At 45.4% G+C, this 20,894-nt stretch overlaps 2 protein-coding genes across 14 annotated transcripts; one reads left to right on the top strand and one right to left on the bottom strand.

The window, feature by feature from the left end:
- Positions 1–3,501: 3,501 nt before the first annotated feature.
- Positions 3,502–13,567, bottom strand: PSRC1 (proline and serine rich coiled-coil 1). Of its 13 annotated transcripts, none has more exons than XM_028733892.2 (9): positions 13,431–13,567; positions 11,860–11,967; positions 10,773–10,830; positions 7,631–8,210; positions 6,992–7,159; positions 6,280–6,433; positions 5,370–5,507; positions 3,982–4,069; positions 3,502–3,874 (listed from the first exon to the last, which is right to left on the bottom strand). In XM_028733892.2, exons 2-9 carry the CDS (start codon positions 11,876–11,878, stop codon positions 3,844–3,846), a joined length of 1,236 nt encoding a protein of 411 aa, XP_028589725.2. In that variant the 5' UTR covers positions 11,879–11,967; positions 13,431–13,567; the 3' UTR covers positions 3,502–3,843. The 13 variants fall into 13 exon arrangements, with proteins under 13 accessions (XP_028589725.2, XP_028589729.2, XP_028589730.2 ...); XM_028733896.2 differs by having other exon boundaries at positions 11,860–11,895; positions 13,431–13,566; XM_028733897.2 differs by lacking the exon at positions 13,431–13,567 and adding an exon at positions 12,260–13,369 and having other exon boundaries at positions 11,860–11,895.
- A 50-nt stretch (positions 13,568–13,617) lies between these two features.
- On the top strand, positions 13,618–19,764 carry PPIL1 (peptidylprolyl isomerase like 1). The gene is made up of 4 exons (XM_028733906.2): positions 13,618–13,740; positions 15,214–15,368; positions 15,819–15,887; positions 16,918–19,764. The coding sequence occupies exons 1-4, from the start codon at positions 13,685–13,687 to the stop codon at positions 17,136–17,138; spliced, it is 501 nt and encodes a 166-aa protein (XP_028589739.1). The 5' UTR covers positions 13,618–13,684; the 3' UTR covers positions 17,139–19,764.
- The last annotated feature ends 1,130 nt before the right edge of the window (positions 19,765–20,894 follow it).

Genomic DNA, 20,894 nt, shown 5'->3' with positions numbered 1-20,894 from the left:
CTGTTTATTTTGATGTTGTGGGGTTTTTTTAAAAAAATATTTGACCACTGCTGAAGGATGTTCTAATTTAAAAGAGATGGAAAGCCCCTTAGGGGGCTACATCTTTAGAGTCGTAGCAATGTTAAGTCTCATTAGCCGGGGCACAAGATACGATGCGCTTGAACTGACTTGGTCGAGGTTTGCACAATGAGGAGTTAATTGAGACTTGACCATTGCTATGGTCTGGCTTGTCAAAGGATATGGTTCCCAAAAACACACCCCAAGGCTTCTGTGTCCGTCGCCTCTAGGAATCTTGGCCATTGCCGCCAGGCCTTTTGAGTGGCCTCTGTCCTTGCCAATTCCTATCCTTTTCTTGGAATGTTTTAACATGGATGTGATTCTCATGAACCTGTGTAATGTCAGCCTGGCACTTTAGCAGCAGCCGCCCACAACGCTAAGCAGACAAGGGGGCTCCGTTCCAGCCTCTTTAATACATGGATTAGCCAGAGAGAGTCTTGCTTCCAACCAGTGTCCCCGGTGAGCCCATTTAAGTGAAAGGAGAAACTGGTGTTTCCCTCACTTCTCTATCCAAAACAATAGTATCTGACTAATTTCCACCTGCAAGTCTATGCTGTCTTTGACATCCAGCCCCACTTGGGACAACTTATTCTCATATCTAAAGCAAAGTGGAGACCTGTATTGAAATAAGGGTGGTCCAGACAGGCAAGGGCCCACAATTCCCCTTGTGTGATGCTATCTGATGGGTATTCCAGCACTAAACACAGATCAAGCAATCTCTGGACTTCCTGTCTCCTCCCGCAGGTGACCGAGGCTTCTGAGCACAGGGAACTGGGTGCAGCCCTTGGTCCTTGCTGGTCTACCAAATCATCTAGAACAAAAGCTGCATGTGCTGATCAACTTTAGACACACGGAACAATCAGAACCAATTCAGAAATGGACTAGGAGAGGCAACAAGAGGAGCTTACCCTCTCAGACTTTGCATTGCTAACTCCAAGCGAGAGCAAGCAACGTCCCGGATCTCTAGACTCCAGTGAAGTATCTGCAGAAGTCGAGGAATACCTTCTGTGGTGCTGAATTATGGCTTGGAGGGAGGACCAACAGTTACTGTTACCATGTCTTCCATAACACCGCCCCCTCCCACAGGAAAAGCTGGACGCATCTCTTCCTGCCAGCATTTGCCAAATATTTTCTCTTTCAAGGTTGCACGACAAGCAGCTAGCTAGCAGGTGCAGCCATTCCTATTACTGAAGCTGCGTGCTAGGAGAAGCTTCACTTGCTACCTTTTTCGCTTGCCATGAGACCAGGAAAGACACAGGAGTTGTACTAGGGGGGAGCTTCCAACCTGCTCCCCACCCCAATCCCCACAGTACCTCTAACCTAAGGTTTTAGTCTGCAACCCCCGTGCACAGAATAGTCTACCGTACCTTCCTATGCAAGCTCTTTCTCACGTGGAGAAAGCGCTAACTGAACAGATCTGAAAAGCAGTATTGAGGAAAGAATTATTCAGCACAAGCTCTCTCGAAGCAGCTGTTAACTTCTAGAACAAACTGTCTTCTGCCCCGTTACTCTGTCCAAGACGGGGCAGAATTGGAGCGGCGAGGGCATGTCCCTCCATTTGTGACCAAGTGTTAATGAAACCTTTAAAAGCACCAGAGATTGAGGAGGCAGCAGCTCCTAGACGAAGCACCATGCAAGAACTCGGCTTCTGCTCCATTACTGCAATTTGCAAAATCTTTTTGAGTCTTAAACCTGCCGTCCACAGAGAACCAGTTTCGCCCATCGATAGAATTTATGTGTTTGGCGTGTCTGCATTTTAATTTATTTTTTTTACTGTTATCTTTTTGATGTGTATTCTTATATTTACTGGCAACTATCTGCCTGCTGCTGTGCCATCCTAGGGGAAGGGCTGGGACAAATTAGAGAGTCAAGGGGGGTGAGAGGGGGTGGAGAGAATACCACCACCAAAGTCCTTCGAACCAGAAGTGTTAAGTTACAAGGTATGTGAAGTCGGGAAACGTCAAGGGAAGTGCATGGAGAAGCAGCCTACTCCTGGTGAATCATCTTTAAGCTGCATCCTATAGAAGGCACAGCCCGCCACATGGATCTTCCACCTGGGAGGTTAGGTAGATCGGCTGACCCTGTGGCACTCAGTCAGGGAGGAATGGGGAACCAGTGACTCTACAGATGCCACTGGACTCTGCCTCATCCCTTACCATTGGCCATGCTGGCTGGGGCTGGTGGGAGCTGGAGCCCAGCAACATCCCTGTTCCTGCACTAAATGGACCATATAATAGGAGTCGAGAGTCTGAATGAACTGGAACCTGCAGTGAAGTTGCATTTGCTGCAGACTTTGGCTCTGCTCCTTTGCACAGCTCACCACATCCTTCACTTCACAGCCACCACCGTCCCCACCTGAGCACATGTCCTTGTGGACTCAGTGTGTCAATATTAGCTCCAAAGCAGCCGACTTGTCAATCCACTACCTTCCTCTGCAATAGCCAATGGGGTCATTTTCAGCAGAGCTCAACCAGAGACAGATACAGTTGCCTCCTTTTGCTGGTAGGGCACCAGTGCCTTGGATTGCTGCACGACAGACAGCAATTCAACAGACTTCTTTTCTGTTATTGTATCTTCAGGCTGGAAGAAGGGAATGCTACACCTGTTGGATTTCTGCCTGCCAGGTAGCTATTGAAGGTGCTGAAGCGTTACCAGGAAAGAATGGCAACTCTACTTTTCCCTAAGAAGCCTAGCTCTTCTCCCTTTTAGCAAGCCAGGGTGTAGGGGGGAGATCAGAGGGGGGAAATGTGGTGGTTTCACCTTTTGGAGGAACAAAATGTTTTAACGACTGCTGTGATGCTGGCTCTTCCCTGGAAACAAAATAGTTGAAGTGTACAGGTAGGGTTGTTAATGTAAATACTGTAGGGTTCATTCCCCTTACCTACTAAACAATAAAACCATAGTTCTGTGCAGGTGACTTCATTTCAGTTCCACACCCACACCTTGTGCTAGAGAATTGTGTGTTGGGGAAAACCAATAAGCAAGATTTGGCAGAGCTGAAGCTCTTGAGTTTTCTCACTGCTTGGGTGAATGGGGAGGAGGCAGACCAATACTGGTCTAATCTTCTGGAAGGAAAAGCTGCAACACACTTTAAATATTGGGAAGCCATTGCCAAGCTCTGATGCTAGCATGACCACTGGTAATTCGCAAGAAATTCTTCAGCTCCTTGAAAACACAGCAGGTTCCTTAACTGAGCCAGTTTGTCCAGTAGGCTCCATCTGCAAAACCCACCAGTTCCAGGAAAGGCTGTATGGAGGTTCATCCATACACTCACACCCAGAGGAAGGAGGCAGCTGTTGTTACCTAGACAACAATATTATACATTCTCACCTCCCAGCACATTGCTTGACTAAGGCGGTAATAGATTTTCTGTTCCATTACTTGTGTCTCAGATCCACACATTAGTCTGATAGCTGTTCACATTACAGTATTCCATGTTCAGACTAGGTTTCCTCATTGGTTTTATTTTTAAAAAGCTTATTTTGTTTTATTAGAAAAGTATATATTTTAACAAACATAAGCACAGTACAGACAGACATACCTAATCATATAGCAGAGGTTCTACAAGGCTGACCTGTAGTCCCTCCAGGTAATCGTTTTGGCTCCCAATTCCCACCAGCCCTCAGCCAGTGATCATGGAGGTGTGGTTCTCTCTGTCAGCAAAGCCTTGGCAAAGTCTCCCAGGCTGCAGCTCCTCCTTCACCATGCAAGTTTGGGCCATACGTTAAAAGCACCCAGGAATGTCGTTAAAAGGGAAAGAGCAGGCAATGCTCCGTGGTTTCACACTCATCCAGCCCCAGATCTGTTCACTGCAAGGCTGAAACATAACAAAAAACAAAAACATGAACCCAGGCCCTGACAGTGATGGAGGAGATCCATGGTAGAAGCTCAGCAGGTATAAGCAGCCTCTGAAAAGAGCCTCACCTCGACTTGCCAGAGGTTGCCTTCTTGGGCAGTCGCAGCCTGCTGTTCTGGGAAGTGCCAGAAGGGACTGTCTGTTGAGATGCAGGCGCTTTAAGGGGGGAGAGAAATTCAAGAGATCGGCATGTAGGAGGTCAGAACAACTGTGATGCTTTGGAAAAGGCCCATGTCCCAATAGTAGAACTACTGCATGCAAAAGGTCCCAGGCTGAATCTCCAGCATCTACTGGTAGGACTGGGAAGGACCTCTGTCTGAAACTCATCCCCAGTGAAGGCGGTTCTGAGTTAAATGGGCCAATAGGCAGTTCCTAAAAGAAGTGGGACGCGGGTGGCACTGTGGGTTAAACCACAGAGCCTAGGACTTGCCGATCAGAAGGTCGGCAGTTCAAATCCCCGCGATGGGGTGAGCTCCCGTTGCTCGGTCCCAGCTCCTGCCAACCTACCAGTTTGAAAGCACGTCAAAGTGCAAGTAGATAAATAGGTACCGCTCTGGCGGGAAAGTAAATGGCGTTTCCGTGCGCTGCTCTGATTCGCCAGAAGCGGCTTAGTCATGCTGGCCACATGACCCAGAAGCTGTACGCCGACTCCCTCGGCCAATAAAGCGAGATGAGCGCCGCAACCCCAGAGTCGGCCACAACTGGACCTAATGGTCAGGGGTCCCTTTACCTTTTGAAAGAAGTGCGCACTTGCCAGGACAATTTTAGTTCAGCCATTTCACTCTGTGTTTCCCGGCTTGGTTTGGGGGGGTTTGTTCATGGTTTCCAGGGATGGAAACGGCTTGGAACAAAGTTGGAAATTGCAGCTGAAGTTGTTTAGTTGAAACCTGAATGATCTGAAGGTGTGTACACACCCACACACCAAGTGATGGCACCTTGAGAGCCAGTCGTAAATAAATATGCAAATAATGGGAGGAAGGGAACACAGTCCAGAGGCAGAGCAGTGTACTGATGCAGGTCATGCTAATGGACCTATATCCGATTGAGCATCAGCATTTGCTCCACAGGAGTCCAGTCATATCATTCACAGCTGAGGGACGCTTGGGTGTCCTGCCTTCCTAGAAGCACCTTTGCAAACAGGACCACTAGGAAAGGGCCACAGCAGAGCATCTACCTTGCATGCAGGTTGCCCCAGGTTCAATCCCTGTCACATCCAGGTAGCCTTGGGAGAGATGCCTGGAATCCTAGAGAGCTGCTTCCATTCACTCTAGGCTGTACTGAGCTAGAAGGACCAGCAGTCTGACTACATAAGGCAGGTTCCTATGTTCCCACCAGCTTCCTTCAAAACCCTCTCAGTGTTTTCTTCCCTTTCCTCCCAGAAGATCCTTCCTGCCAGATCCCACTCCCAAACCCAGCAACTTAAGCTGCCTGGGTCATTCTGGAACTGCATGCTTACTGTTAGAGTTTAACACCGGCAGTCTGCTTGCCAGCCCAGACTTGGCCGTGTTCCTGGTTCGAATCTCACGACAACTGCTGTGAGGCTTGTAGCTGGCCTGCAATTGTGGGGCGCTGCCACCCATACTTGTCACCTGACCTGCAGAGAAAGAGAGAAAGCAGGCATAAACAGATATGTTGATAAGGAGCGACCAGCAGAGGTTGGGCACTTAGCAGTTGTGGGAGAAGAGACAGAAGCTGTCTTACGGCACACATAGACTTTCTGAACAAACATGAAACAAAAGTCAGACAGTTTTCACAGCAGGGGCAAACAAGCTATGGGAGCCCTCTAAGAATCTGCACAGGGACCAAATCACACATTTCCAAATAAGTTAAATAGTATATTCTGCTGCAGACACAAAGCCTTCAAGACCAGACGTTTAAGTACTAAGCACCTGGTAAATAATGGGTGTGCCAGGTTAAGAACTGAATTTTATAATTTTACTGCACGTTCCTATACATATATACTCAGAAGTCAGTCCTATTGGGCCTCATTCAAGTGACGAAGTTCCACTAGGAGAAGCTAAAACAACAGGGTTCCCCCCTGTGCCTCCCAAAATTGGCTGGCAGCTTTGGGGAAACCCCAGAACAGCACATGGTGGGGGCGGACCATTCTGCCCAGCAAGCTGAAAAGCTTGCACTGGCAGAATTATTGCCATAGCACTACTTTGAATCGAATTCCTCCCAATGGGTTCAATAGGACTTACTGCCAGGTAAGGGTGAATAGGATTGCAAGCTCAGTCTGCATCAGCAAGACAACTCTTACGCCCAATTCTGTGCTCTGGTGTCTTCATACTGGGCACTGACCTTTCATGGGAGTGGGAGGGAGAAGACGACTAGATTCAAATGATGCACCGTCTACCACAACTTACTTGCATTTGCCTTTGGGAGATGCGCCACCTTTTCTGGAGCAACAGAGGCCTTCTTCACAGGACCAGTCTTCAGCGGATCCAGCCTGGGGCCCAGCCTTGCTTTTGCATATGGTACTGGTTTTTTACCTTTGCTAGGTGGATCCTGAAGGCCAAGCTAATGCAGCAAGATTTTTAAAAGAAGAGCAAGCTATGTCAAAAGCAGCCACCACTATGGTTATTTCTCCCTAGTCAAGTGGGGAGAATGCAAAAAAGCAACTATCTCTTGGAAATGGCTGCTTAACATTAACAGCAGTTGCACTGGAGTACATCAGGCCTCGCTGCAATGGCTGCATGTGTGTGGACAAACTGAGTTGCACAACATGCAGGAGTTCCATTTGTATTCTTGTTATAAAAAAGCACGCCTAGACATTCCATTGTTGCGCCCCTAACCTAGATTTAAGGAGCCATTTTGCTCCTAGCTTTCATATCTCGGTTTCATTGGAGGTGGAATCCTAGCCATTGTGGTTAGCAGCCATTAACAGTCCCACCCCTCCACTAATTTGTTCAAGACATCCAAGCAGGTGGTGATCACTACCTCGTGTGGGAGTGAATAGTTCAACTATGCACAGTGTGAAGAAGTGCTCTGTCCTGAATATTTTTGCACTGAAAGATATGCCTAATTCTACCCTGCCTGCGGTGTGTGCCCCTCCTTGGTACCGCCCATCAGAAATACCTGGGATCCCTCCGAAGAAGAGGCCTTGCCAGAAGATTTCTCTGTTTCCCTCCAAGGTCCCTGCCTGTTGGTTTGAAGGGGAGGCCTCAGACTTGGCAGGGGCTTCTTATTCTGCGTGGGAAGGGTGGGTGGAGTTGATTTTTCCTTCCTGCTGGACCTGGTAATTGTCTGCGACAAAAGACACAAGGAACAGGCTGGAACTTTGGAAAAGAAGTGGGAACAAGCTAGACACCTCTGAGAAGGACAACTTGGAACCCTGGAGCCTTCTGCGTGAAGGTGCCCTTTTACATTCCCCTGGGACCAGGCTGTTTCTCAGCCCTGGGAAATTACTCAACAGAACGTGGGTTGGAGATCAGATTCAAGAGAAGATCCCCCATCAAATGCAAGTGTAAACAGCATGATTCATAGGGCATTTGCAGCTACAGAAACTGACTGTGTGTCTTATTAGAAACAAGTCCCATTTAGTTCAGTAGGATTATGACAAGCTAAGTGGGCACAGAGTTGCAGACTGAGTCACAGCTAAGAGTAATTGGCACATGCAAGCTCAGGAAGAGAATCGGGATCAAAGCCAGGGATTCCCTGAGCACACACTTTGTGCTCCAAATGAAATTTGCATTGGTCCCGCTCCTGCCACTGTACCTTTTTAATGTCCAGAGATTTTGTTGCTGCCAGTGACTTGAGTGGCTGATTGGGCCGGGATTTCTTGGGGAGCTGCGTGTTGGGGATGCAGGCATTTGATTTATTCTGGCGTCTTTTGGGAACAGGTGGGTCTGCAGCACAGGAAGTAGGACTTCCCATGTCTGGAAGCGGAGCTTTGGGGGAACCGACAGAACAGCAGCTTTCGGGTCCCACGGTTGGCAGCAGGGCTTGCAGAGGGCTGTTGCTCACGTTGAATGTCCTTCGTCTGGGGGCCCTTGAGTCCTTCCTCACCGCATGCAAAGATTCAATGGAGGGCAAAGGTTCAAAATCTGGAACCATCTCAAGCCTCGTCTCAGAGCTGCCGTTCTCCTTCTCCAGCAGCTCACACCCCTCCATCAGTGCAGCCAGCCTGTTGGCTTCGCTCATCATCTCCTCTAGCTTTTCGGGACTCAGAGGGCTCCACAACAAGGCCTTGCCTTCACTCTCCCCCCCAAAAAAGTTCGTGTCAATTGACTGGGCCGCACACCTTTCATTGGATTCTGTGGGGCAAATGCCAGAGACCTCCTCCTCCTCCTCTTGTCTGAAGCAAGAAAGTCAAAAATCAACAGGGAACCGCATTGGGCAAAATATACAAGCACTGTGCAAAAAGGAATGCAATGAGAGAGGCTTCCCATCCCACAGAAGAATTCAAAGCATCGGTTTTGGGATAAAATCTGAATAAAGCTTGTGAACGCTAGTGCTTTCTCTTTCTTTCTTTTTATCCATTTTTATTAAATTTTCCACTTTAACAATCCAATCAAATCACATTAAATATTCCAGATTATACATATACATATCAAATAATCTGAATATTCTGCCAAATTACAAATTTTTAATAGGACTTCCCATGCTTCAAGTTTGGAGGGTTCTGATCATCTCATACTTCTGAACGCTAGTGCTTCAAATGACTAGTCTTTGATTTCTGATTAGAAATGTATTATTTTATTAACACAGCAATCTGCAGGAGGTTGGACTAGATGACCCTTGGGTCCCTTCCAACTCTACAGTTCTATGATTCTATGGCACTGGAAGGTTTGGATGTGGCCGGGGTGTCCCTCTGCCTAGCCCCAGCCAGCTGGCCTCAGCCTCTGCTGCTGGGAGAAGCCCCGTCCAAGTGGGGAAGAGAAGCTGCCACCAGCTGCACCCCCCAAAGCCAGCACAAATCCCCAAAGCAGGGAGTTTTAGGAGCTGGACTGGGCTGGCACAGGGTCTGCTGGTTCCTGTTGGCAATGGACCTGATCCAGCCTCTTTGCTGAGTCAGCTGGCACAGCAAGCAGGCATTCTCTCCCCTCCCTTTCACCCTGGCTGGCGGAAGCAGCAGGGCTGTGGAAGTGGCAATGACTGAGTCACTCCATCAAGCCCCACCGCTGTGGGCCAGGATCTTGGACTGGCCCCTTATTGAGAAACAAAACTTATAGACTGCCCTTTACTTCAAAGTAATCACAGGGTGGTTTCCAACCAGGGTGGATAAAAATCAATTGTTTTTTTAAATAATAATAATCAGATTTTTTAAATATTTAAATTGGATTTTTTAAAAAATAAATAAATCAGATTTTAAAAATGAAATGCTTTTGGAGGAAAAATCTTTCTAAAGATAGTTTTCTATTTAAGTTACATTATAGTCCAAAGGCTATTCATCAGGAAATAAGGATTTGTTTTAAGTTTTTCATGTGTGCTAAAACTCAGTAAGTCTTTTTTTATTATTAATGTTTAACCACATCAGTTAACAAACACGGATACATATGCTATAATTTTATTTTTTAGTTAAATACGTTGTTTAAATTGTTATTAAGGAAATGATTATTTTTCTCCTTCCAATAAAGTACAGCAGAAAAGTTGTCCAAATATAAACAGTTAACTTATTAAACCTCACAATAATTTCATAATTATCTATGTATTTCTAATAGTATAATCAAACCAGTAATTTTTGATATAACTGTAAAAACTACTCTGAAAATTTATTATTCTAAAAATGAAACCTTCCTCTCTTTGTAAATATTAAGATCATACCAGCAAGAATGAGTCTTTCTGTAAAAAAACAAACAAAAACGATGACTAGTGATTTAAATCAAGTCTTACTGACTAATGATTTAAATTGATTTGATTTAAATCAAATCCACTCTGTTTCCAACATAGTGGGAGAGATTGAACGACATGCTATTCAAAGCTTCCCCGCATTCCTCCCCATGATCTGGGGGTTCTCCCAATCTGGAGGAGTGGATTTGGACGAGTTGTGGCGGCCGTGGGGAGAAAGGCCTCACTGTGCTGGTGGGAGCCATTGTGGTGGCTTCTACAAGCACATTGGGTTGGATCTGGCCCAATAACTAAAATCATGATACCAATAAATTAACCCATACTAAAATACCCTTATATTACAGATAAAACAGCAGCTTATCAAACTGACTAAGACTTTAGGTACCAGCTAGTACCAGAGTGACTTAAGTATCTCTAAAACCTTGCGGGAATAAGTATCTTTCAACCAGGCATTGCAAGCTTCTCCAGGGAGAAGAGCGTTCTAAAGCAGGAAAGTGACTACAGTGATACCTTGGTTCCCAAACGGCTTGGCTCCTGAACAAATCAGCTCCCGAACGCCGCAAACCCAGAAGTGTTGTTCTGGCTTGCGAATGTTTTTGGGAAGCCAAACGTCCGTTTCGGCTGTCAGCATTGTTTCCAGAGCCAATCAGAAGCAACACCTTGGTTTGCAAATGATTTGGAAGTCGAACGGACTTCCAGAACGGATTGAGTTCGGGAACCAAGGTACCACTGCACAGCAAAAGGATGCTGCACATTGCATTTGGACCTACAGAAATTGTTTCCATCAGAACCTGCTTACAGATGTGCCACGTCATTCTGTCCCAGTATCTCCCTACAAATGGAATGGGGCAGGGCTTTCTACACAGGCGATTGAGACATTGATACATACTAGCAGTACAGACACACTTAAGCAAGCACTGCAGCATTGCTACAGATTCTGACAGACCTGCTTAATGAAGCCTTACAGTAGCTATTTACAGATTTGGGGGTGGGACAGGAGAAGTCGCCTGTGTACTGCCACATACCCCAATTTATATCACCAGGCATTAGATTTGTCAGTGAACCTTACCCGTCAAAAGAAGAAGACTGACTAAAATCCAGTCTCTCATCAATAATAAATTTTATATCTGGAGAAAAAGAATAAATCATTATTATTACAAGTACTCACTGAGCCCTGACTACCTACCTGCTCATATTACCCTTTAAGCAGGAATCACCACAATTACCACCTCCATACAAGCCGGAAACCTCCCAATGAAAGATAATTCCTGGCTTGCAGTAGAACTGAGGTTTTCTCAGTTAAAATGCTTGGGTATTGAAGATGCCGTTCCCAAAACTGTGTGGGGAATATTTTGCAGAACAGGGAATTAAAACACGTGTATATTCTCGATCCACTTCCCATTAATATGTACTGAGAATGGTAGAAAGTCAGAATACCGATGCTAAGGGAAGCTGAACTTGTACATCTAACAGCCTGGTCCTGTGCAGAATTAGATGCACCCAAGTTAACTGAAATCACTGGATTAGGTGCACCTAGTTCTATAGAAGATCTGGCAGCAAGATGTGCTCTAAATATCACATGACATAAAAATAATAAAACTCCACTTCCTCAAAATATTTCAGTTTACATGCAGCCCCTGCGTGCATAATATATATATACCGGTAGATATTTTTGGGTAGGGAGAAGATTGTTGATAGAAAATTCAGAAATCAGTTGCTTTGGACCTAAGTAGTATACACTGAACTAGTCAGAAACCAAAATCAATGCATCCAGTTAGAAAGTTGTGAGTAGCAATTCACACACACACAAAAACTAGGCCAAACCACGACTTAGCATGAATGAGCAAACCTTCAGTTCTGCTGCTCTGGGCTAAACCATACTTTGGCTTAGCATAACATTCAAACCTTGAACAAAAGTTATAGCTCATGCTTTGTCTGGAGTGATACAAACTATGAGCTTGGATTCAGACCTAGTGTTAAGCCAAACCATAGCTTAGCCCTAAATTGGTGGCAGCAGCAGGACCAGGGAAGAGGTGAAGAGGCTGTGATCTTTGCTACAGGAACCCAAACATTTGCTTGTTTGTAGTAAGTCATGGTTTGCCTTAGTGTTACATATGAATCATGTCATAGAGTGCAACTGATATTCTAGTGCTCACCTTCGTTTGGCCACTCCATGTTTTTCAGGAACCATCCTACATGAAAATAGCACGAGTTTGGGTTTGGCTTGATAAGTTTTGGGTTTGATTTGGTTTGTGAAATTTATGCTGCGAATTGGTTACCAGAAAGTGTTAACAAACAAACAGTGAAAGAAAGACAAATACAACATTTTTCTGTAGTTCATTACTAGAAACCTAATTTGGTACATTTTTTTTAGAAGCTGCAGATTTGTATTTTTCTCTCTGCATTTTCTCACCTGCTGTTCCTCTCCCTCCACTCCCCCTACTTCCCATATCCTATTTCCATTTGTAACCTACTTAGAAACAGCTTTCTGAATTGTAGCAAGGCTAGCCTGGTTAGCAGCAATAACAGTCCTTATGGGATATAAGGTAGCTGTACCTCCGATACGCCTCTCTCCTCCGTCTCGAATCACCAGTGGCTTTTCTGGTTTTAAAGGGAGAGCAATCACCGGGCGTTCACTCCAACATTAAGTATGCAAAAGCACCTCCCATTGCCTTTGCAAATAAAGCCTTTTCCGGTCCTCTCTCCCCACGGGTTTCCTTTTTTGTGAGAAGTCTTAAAAAGATGAATTCCAAAGCATGCTCACTGTATGGTGGCTTTGCAGGTAGTCGTAATTAAAGGTATCCTGGATCCTTCCCGCCACAACTGAATAAAATGCAGATAGCAGTGCTGACATGAGGCGGGACGGGGCAATCAGCAATATCTGCTCATTTTTCCTTCCCCATTAATTCTGCAATGCAGCCCCATTGCCCGTGAGTTTAAGGTAGACGCCAGCATCCAGACTAACCAGCATCCGCCGCCACCAGGCAAAGTTTATCTCAGTCACCACATTCCTACTTGTCCCACTGCCTTGTTTCAGAAGTGCATTCGTCACTTATCTGCCCTAAGATTGGTAGCCAGAAATGTTTGGGGCTTCTCCCGCTCAATGCCATAATGTTTTTAAACGCTGGCAGATACTTCTGTGTCGGGGCCGATGTCTCTGATCTTCTCTCCTGCCTTAGTCAAACCACTGACGGGAGTTTGCTTTCTCCAAGGCACGCTTCATGGAAAGGTGCATTGCGCCGATTACTAAAGATGTGCTTCTTTGCTCAGAGGATTTAGGAGCCTCTGCTATTTGAATACCCGGTTTTACTGCTTCGTGGATGTTAACATGACATTTGGGTTGCTTTATTCTGTCGTGCACAGCATTCCTATCGTTTTAAGTAAAGGAGTCGAACGTTCTCTCTAAATAAGCCCCTCTGCGTTCAGTGAGGACTTCAGTTCCCAGATAAACGTGCACCGGATAGCAGCCCTAACTCCTGAGTAAAGTAAACATGCTTTTAGGACTGGGCTGTTAAGGGGGAAAGAAAAAAGACGCAGCTGCTGATGGGCGTGTTAGTTTTGCCCAAAAGCGGTTACAGGCAAGAATTCCGAATTGGGACACCCCCCCCCCCCGCTCCGGCCCCAGCGAAATCCAGCGCCGCAGAACCCATTCACGTGCGGGCCCGGCCGCCATGCGACATGCAACACCTTCCCGCCGGCGCGGGCATTTCCTCCCGCTCGCTCTCACCGCGAAGCTCCGGCGCTTTGGCAAGCGTTCAGAGGAGAAGCATAAACAAATTCGAATTTCCCCTCCCGCCTCGACGTCACAAAGACCCACTTCGTTCCTGCGCGCTGATTGGCCCGAGGCTTGCGGGAACTTGTCCGCCGCGCCTCGGCCTTCGTTTCCCCGAGAGCGAGGGGACGGCATACGCAGCTGCACCGGAAGTGTGCTCTGCCAGCTTGGTTCCCCCGGCGGGAAGGTGTGTCCGGCGTGCGCGAAGCATGGCTGCGGTGCCCCCCGATACGTGGCAGCCGCCCACTGTTTCTTTGGAGACTACGTGAGTGAGGGAAGGGCCCCGGCTCAGTGGTAAAGTAACGTCGCCCGGTAGGGCTGGGGAAGAGTCTGGGACCCCGGAAGGCCAGTTAGCACAGATGACGCTGAGTCGGAGGGACCCATGGTCTGACCCGGCACGAGGCAAGGCTGGTGTTTACATCAGCTGTCAAAAAGCTCATTTGCCTTCAGGTGATTTTTTTTCCCCGGCCCGCCACTGAGAACTGATTTCCACATTGGCTAATTATATACTAGTTACCAAATTCTGCTTAATTTCTGCTTTCTCTCTCTCTCCAGAAACCTATGAGTGTTTCAACAAAGGGACAATCAATTACAAATATGTATTTAAAAAGGGATGGTGACAAAGCTGGGTGAACAGCCAGTTCTTGTGCTTGGAGAGATACAGAAACATATCATTATGCTTCTTATTCCCCGCATATGTACAAATCTCATAATCTCTGATCACTGGCCAGGCAGCCATGGGGACGATAGGAGTTGGAATCCAGTGTCTGGAGACCTATAGGTTCCCTATTCCTCCTTTTTATGCTTCTCTGCCTTTTGTATATTTATGATGGGCAGAAGCTCAACATATGCAGCTTTGCCTATTATGAAGATGCGGTAATATAATATGTTGTGAAACACACAAGGATGGAGGTGAGATGGGATAGGTAGGATGGCAAGCCTATTCACACTGAATAGTGTATCACGGCTAAAAGCAAATGCTTACAAGGAAGGGGCAATCTTCAGTCACCCTTGGGTAACCATCAGATTAGATCACCATAGTGTATTATAATTGGGGCTGCCACTGAAGATGATTGAGAAACTGGTGAAAGTTCAAAATACAGCTACAAGATTGCTACTGAGACCAGGCTTTGTGATCATGTTACATCCCTGCTTTGTCAACTGCACTGACTCCTTATAGGCCCAGTTTAAAATGCTGGTTTTGACTTTAAACACCTTCCTGGTACCTGAATGATTGTATGCCTCTGTGTTTCTGACCAGCCAGTGCAGCTACATCAGCACCCTGGTCCACTGACCAAGGATATATTGTCAGTTCACACAGAGGAGGAGGAACAGGACTACATGGACTGTTTCTGCCAGAGGGCCCTACTGACCCTATCAAATGTGGAGTTCCTGTGTCATCTAGGGTGTGGCTGGTGGATACCAATAGTGGCAACTGATCTGTATAATTCCCCCCCTCACCTAAATAGGGTGATCTTAGTGCCCTCCTTGATATCATTTCAGTGTTATGCAAAGACCTCCCACTTTCACAGTTTTTTGAAAAAATCTAAGCTGTTTATCTTCATCGGGTTTTAAAGCTGCTATTCTTAATGTTTTGCATCTTGATTAGAAAACAAGCCTGATAAAATTGATAGATTGCAATATGAAGACACACTCTTGTGGTTTTTCACCTCGATGTCATTGAATCAATGTAATGTAACAAATGTGTTTGGAATCCTCCTCTGCCTGTGTTTTGCAGAATGGGCATCATTGTTGTGGAGCTATACTGGAAACATGCACCAAAAACTTGTAAAAATTTTGCTGAACTGGCCAGACGAGGTTACTACAATGGCACAAAGTTTCATCGGATAATCAAGGACTTCATGATTCAAGGGGGTGATCCAACAGGAACTGGTAAGAATATATTCAAAGTACCTGCTTCAGATACTGTGTTAATCAATGCTGATGCAAACTAATGTGAATAGTAAAGGTGATGTTAGGATAGTAGATCTTGCAATCATCACCATCATCATCATCACCCCCCCCCCAAATCCTGCATAGTTCTCATGTTATGTTCTGCAAGAATGGGAGAACACATTTATCACACTTGGTGAGGCCAAATGACCCCCTGCTGTAAGATAACATAAAGATTTCTGACTTAACAGATGGCTACTCTCCCTTTACTCAGAAGCATTATGGTGATATCCATTAATAGTCAGCACTTCCTCTCTTACCAGTAAAATAAAAGGAGATCATAAATAAATCTTGCTGGTCTGGTACTGCACATTCACAAGGAACTTTCAGTATACCTCTGTCCCATCTGTGACTTTGCAGATTGATTTACCTAGTCTTGTTCTATGACAGGAAGAGGAGGCGCATCCATTTATGGCAAGCAATTTGAAGATGAACTCCATCCAGAACTAAAGTTTACAGGTAGGTAATCTTTTCAGAGGTGCTTTGAGTTCTTCAGGCCAAGTCTGTCACCACCTGAATATGGCTGTTTCCAAGCTTACAGATGTAAAGTTGCTTTCTGTGCAAGAGCTTCAGGGTCATGATGGTTGGCAGAATGGATTCCCCTATTCTCTACCCCCCTTTCCACACTCCCATAATCTGCTCTAGAAGATTGGGGGAGTGCAGGAGACTCGAGTGGGGAGGAGAGGAACAGAGAGTGCTCTTGTGCAAGCAGAAATCTACTTGCAGTGTTAGATATCACCCTCAGGAGCTGTAAGACTGGCTTGAATCTTAAGTCAGTAAAACTTGGCATCTAAATCTGTTAACTGCTTATGCTATATAATCATGTATCATTAGATTTCCACTTTGCATATGAAAAATCATTTTTCAAAAAAATTCATTTAGTTATTGGTTCGTGTACAGGAGCAGGAAGGAGATTAAACTGTCCTCATCACAGAGTATAGCTTACATTCTTTTCCCATATTGTTGTTGTAAGAAATGGGCTTCTGTGTTCAAGTTTATACACCTTACACACACACACACACACACACACACACACCCCACATACATTTCCTAGCAGCCTTAATTTAGAAGTGAAATCTTCATCCAAATGGATTTTCCAAGGAAAGTGAATAGGTGGACAGTGGTGTGTATGTTGGGCAGGGGAGATGGGAACCATCTGAGCCAGCTGAGATGCATGAGCAGTCTTTCATTCACTATAGAGAAGTTCCATTGACCTCATAGAGCAGAGGTGGCTAACCTATGGCACTCCAGATGTTGTTGGATCATCTTCCATTAGTCCTAGCCAGCATGACCAGTGCTCAGGCATGCTAGAAGTTGCAGTATAGCAATGCCTGGAGGTGTGCAGGTTAGGCACCTCTGTCACAAAGTCCTGATCACTTCTAAGGATGGGTGTAACATTTAAAAAACCAAGGTTTTCCCTTTTACTTTGTCTGCATTTAGGTACCTTTAGACTCCTGAGCCAATTTTAACATAAGATTTTCTTCTCTAGGTGCAGGAATTCTTGCTATGGCAAATGCAGGCCCTGACACCAACGGAAGCCAATTCTTTATCACGTTAGCACCAACTCAGTGGCTTGATGGGAAGCACACTATATTTGGACGTATTTGCCAAGGAATTGGCATAGTCAACAGAGTGGGCATGGTGGAAACCAATGCACAAGATCGTCCAGTAGATGATGTCAAGCTCTTGAAGGTTTTCCCTTCAGGCTAAACGAGATTTGAGAATTTTGTGTTGAGTCTAATGGTATTCCATTGTGTTTGGTCTTTTAAGATAATTGTTTTGTTCTGAAAGATACTTGCTAGTTTTTTAGGTGCAGGATACTCCTGTATTAAAATGTGTCTTCTAAAATTATCGTTAACATTTCTTCAAAAATGTAAAGCTAAACTTATCAAGAAATAATTTGACCTATTTGAACAGGGCCCGTACCACCAAATTACAGTGCTGTTGCTTTCTAAACTTTATTCTCTCCCACCCCCACCCCCCAGCGTCCACTTAGAGTGCAGCAAGCCATCTGTATTGTAAACAAACCATCTTAAATGCACCAGAAATAAGACAATATATAGTATTTTGTAAGTCATCAGAATTGCATATTGGGTCATGGGTGTCTGTGTGGGTCTCAAGGCAGCGCTGCCCTAGACTTCCAAGTATACCTTTTACAAGTTGCACAATTGAAAATCTGTACCTAAACAAACAACCCCCCTCATCCGCATGACTATTAAAGTATAAGCACTCTAATCTTGAAAAGCCCCAAAATTTGGGATCCCCTCCAAACCGGTGCCAAAGTTTTGCAGTCGTTTTGCATCACAAACCCTGTTTGTGGAAGCGCCCCCCAAATTGATACATCAAACCAGGGGTCCTTGCAAAACAACTGCACCAGTTTGGAGGGAACCCAAAATTCCAGGGTTAGTGTTTGCTCTCAAGATAATACTGAGGGCAGAATCCAGCACTGCTTGTGTGGACTTTCACGGGTGTAGATGGACTTCAGCTTTTCTTCTTGCCATGCAACCCCAAAATCTGCTCTTTCCAGAGCCAAATTTGAGGGTGTAGGGAACTGCAGGGGGAAAAGAGTAGGTGGAGTCCTGCTGTATGAGTAGAAATCTCTTCCATTTGTGCACGAACAACATTAGATACAACCTAACCAAATATTTCAACTTATTCTGGCAAAAAGTAGCTCCAAGTAGTGCATTTTCTAGCATAGATTTGCGGCAGTGAAGTTCCGACTTCAAATCATACTTGGTACCATCAGTTTCCACAGGCACAAAATTGTTTTTCTAAAGTTATAACAGCTATGTAGAGGGCAATGCTAACTGATTCTAAAGTATTGCTCTATATAATGATACTTTAGGAAAACCTTACTCCTTTCTCAGCACCTAGCAATTGTATGCAGCTCCCTGAATATGCTCTCAATTCCTCAAGAGCTCCACTGTTGGTGTCTTCTCTCATTTCTGCAGAAAACTTTTATTTAGAAACTTCACATAGTGAATCTTTCGCATGGGCCTGTTCATCCAGGAATTCTGTTCAGCATGGAAGAATCCCGGCTTAGGGGTGAGATTGATGGATGCAGCTCTCCCATATCCAGCCAATTGCCAGGAGAGAAAACAGATACATTCCCTTTACATTCCGAATGAAGGTGATTTTTCCCCCCAGGCTAGGAAGATCAAAGTAATCCATGGAGCTCAGTTCCTCCCTGGAGCTGGATTAGCCCATGTCAGCACACAGTTTCTGTGACACCCTGTTGCCTTCAAAGGCAGAAGGCTCTGGGTTACATCTGCCTGTGTTTCTTTAATGAGAGCTTGGGAGTAGGATTTAGTATTTTATGATCTGCACACAAATTAACTCTGTTCAAGGGCAGCAAGATGAACTTAGGGTAGGACAAAAGGATGCAAACAGCCCCATCAGTATAACTTCCATGATTCCAGCTGCTCTGGCAAAGGGCACATTCCTTTGGCTGCTAGCAGCCCCCATTCTGGAGCCCATGGCTTCCTACTTAATTGGCACTGTCAGAGCTGCTTTTGAACATAACCTTGTTTTCAGGCATTGGGTTTCTTTGGCCCAGTTCTAGGTGGCTAGATGCAGTTGTATGCCCTTGATCTTGGCATGTGAGCAATTTTCCCACAGTAGACAACATCAATCAACTTCAAGAGCCAGAGTCGCTATGTGATTGGAATAGTAGTGTAATGAGGCATATAGCTTACTTAGTTTTCTGAGAATGGGGCATAACAGAACACTTAACCCATGGCTGTTGCGGCTGCTCAGGGCACAAAAAGTCTGCTACTGAGGGGGTGGGACTTTGTCTATGAAAGCCCCATAATATATGCAAGAATGCCATGCTAACCACTAGCCCATGTTAGGCAACTGAGTTGATGTTGTTCTGTTACATGGCCCCTCCCAAAATGATTTCAGCAGATCACATAACCATTATATACCCATGTTCAAAACACAGAAGGCTGTAAATGGTCATTCTTTTCCTAGTAATCAGATTCCCAGGAATCAGATTCACATCGTTGGCAATCTCTTATTACATGGTTAAAAGGCTTGAAAAATGCCATAAAATTGTTTCTCAAAAAGGGCAAGATTTCATGCCTTCATGGAAAAGTCCAGTGGTTATGTTGCATCATTGATCTGGGAAGCAGACTTTCATGAGCAATATTAATGAACTGATTTATACTGGCATCAATGCATCTCTTGATCTAAGCAAGGTATGCCTTGTTTAAATGTTTTGTGTCCTACACAATAAATTTGATCCCTTCCACTTCTTTAGGGGCTGCCTCTGGCAACTCAAGTGTTATTTGAATGCATTTTTATAACCAAATAAAATATTTTGTAAGTATTTATACATCCATCTCAGTTCTGTTTTTTTATTATCATTACTTTAAAGTGCAATTGTTAATCTATATTTGAGTGGGGATTTGAACCCTGGTCTCCCAGGTCCTAGCCCAACTCTCTAACCACTACACCACACAGGCTCTCCGTAGCACCCCCTTTCCCAGAGGTTTCATGCTCTCCAGCTCCCCATGTACCTTGGTTACACTTTCTAGAATTCTACTTCCTCTCCTCTCTCTGCATGTATATAATAAATGCTAATTATTAGTAATTGGTGGGACATTATGTGTAATCTCTGCAGCTTTCTTCTCAATCATCTCCGGTATTCTTCTGAAGATTATGAGAATCTCCTTATGGCTTCTGCCTGAGAAGGCTAAACATTTCACGATGCTGGTTGAACTTTCCCCACCCGCCAGCAACGTGAGCTTGGTGACTCATGAACTTCACTGTCAGATTAAGCAGACCAGTTGGCACAATTTCAGGCAAGCCAGCTTGGGTGCTCTGTGCTCTTTTTAGCCTTTCTGATTTACAGTTTCCAAGTCGGTATCAGAGTTAGGCTGTATTAAGTTTGCTTGCTGCTGCTAGGTGCTGTTCACTTCCCTGAGGCCCTGGGTTTGATATCCTTCGATAGAGAAATCAGTTGGGTTTCATGGTAGTGCCTGTGGTGGCAAGCAGCAGGGGGGCAGGGGGAACACTCTGGGCAAAGATCCCCTACCCCACATCAGGTTCCCAGAGAAAGAGGGGACCTTCCACCCCACTAAGCACTTTCAGCCATTACTCAGCTACAATCTCTGCTTCAAAACACACATGCATTTGTTCACCTACCTTGCATCACTTAGATTGGGATGGGAGAAGTTACCATCAATGTTCTTCCAGCCTACCTATGAGATAATCTCTGTAGGGGAAGGTAAAGGTACCCCTGCCCGTACGGGCCAGTCTTGCCAGACTCTAGGGTTGTGCGCTCATCTCACTCTATAGGCCGGGAGCCAGCGCTGTCCGCAGACACTTCCGGGTCACGTGGCCAGCGTGACAAGCTGCATCTGGCAAGCCAGAGCCGCACACGGAACGCCGTTTACCTTCCCGCTGGTAAGCGGTCCCTATTTATCTACTTGCACCCGGAGGTGCTTTCGAACTGCTAGGTTG

The sequence above is a fragment of the Podarcis muralis genome, chromosome 5 (assembly GCF_964188315.1).
Source record: "Podarcis muralis chromosome 5, rPodMur119.hap1.1, whole genome shotgun sequence".
Taxonomy (NCBI): domain Eukaryota; kingdom Metazoa; phylum Chordata; class Lepidosauria; order Squamata; family Lacertidae; genus Podarcis; species Podarcis muralis.
This window is presented reverse-complemented; position numbering and strand designations above follow the sequence as displayed.

Coding starts and splice junctions, on each gene's coding strand:
- PSRC1 (XM_028733892.2), bottom strand. Junction 6,434..6,991: donor CTTCTTCGGAGGGATCCCAG/GTATTTCTGATG, acceptor TTGCTGCATTAG/CTTGGCCTTCAGGATCCACC. Junction 3,875..3,981: donor GCAACCTCTGGCAAGTCGAG/GTGAGGCTCTTT, acceptor GTTATGTTTCAG/CCTTGCAGTGAACAGATCTG.
- PPIL1 (XM_028733906.2), top strand. CDS start 13,685: ATGGCTGCGGTGCCCCCCGATACGTGGCAGCCGCCCACTGTTTCTTTG. Junction 15,369..15,818: donor GGGTGATCCAACAGGAACTG/GTAAGAATATAT, acceptor GTTCTATGACAG/GAAGAGGAGGCGCATCCATT. Junction 15,888..16,917: donor TCCAGAACTAAAGTTTACAG/GTAGGTAATCTT, acceptor TTTCTTCTCTAG/GTGCAGGAATTCTTGCTATG.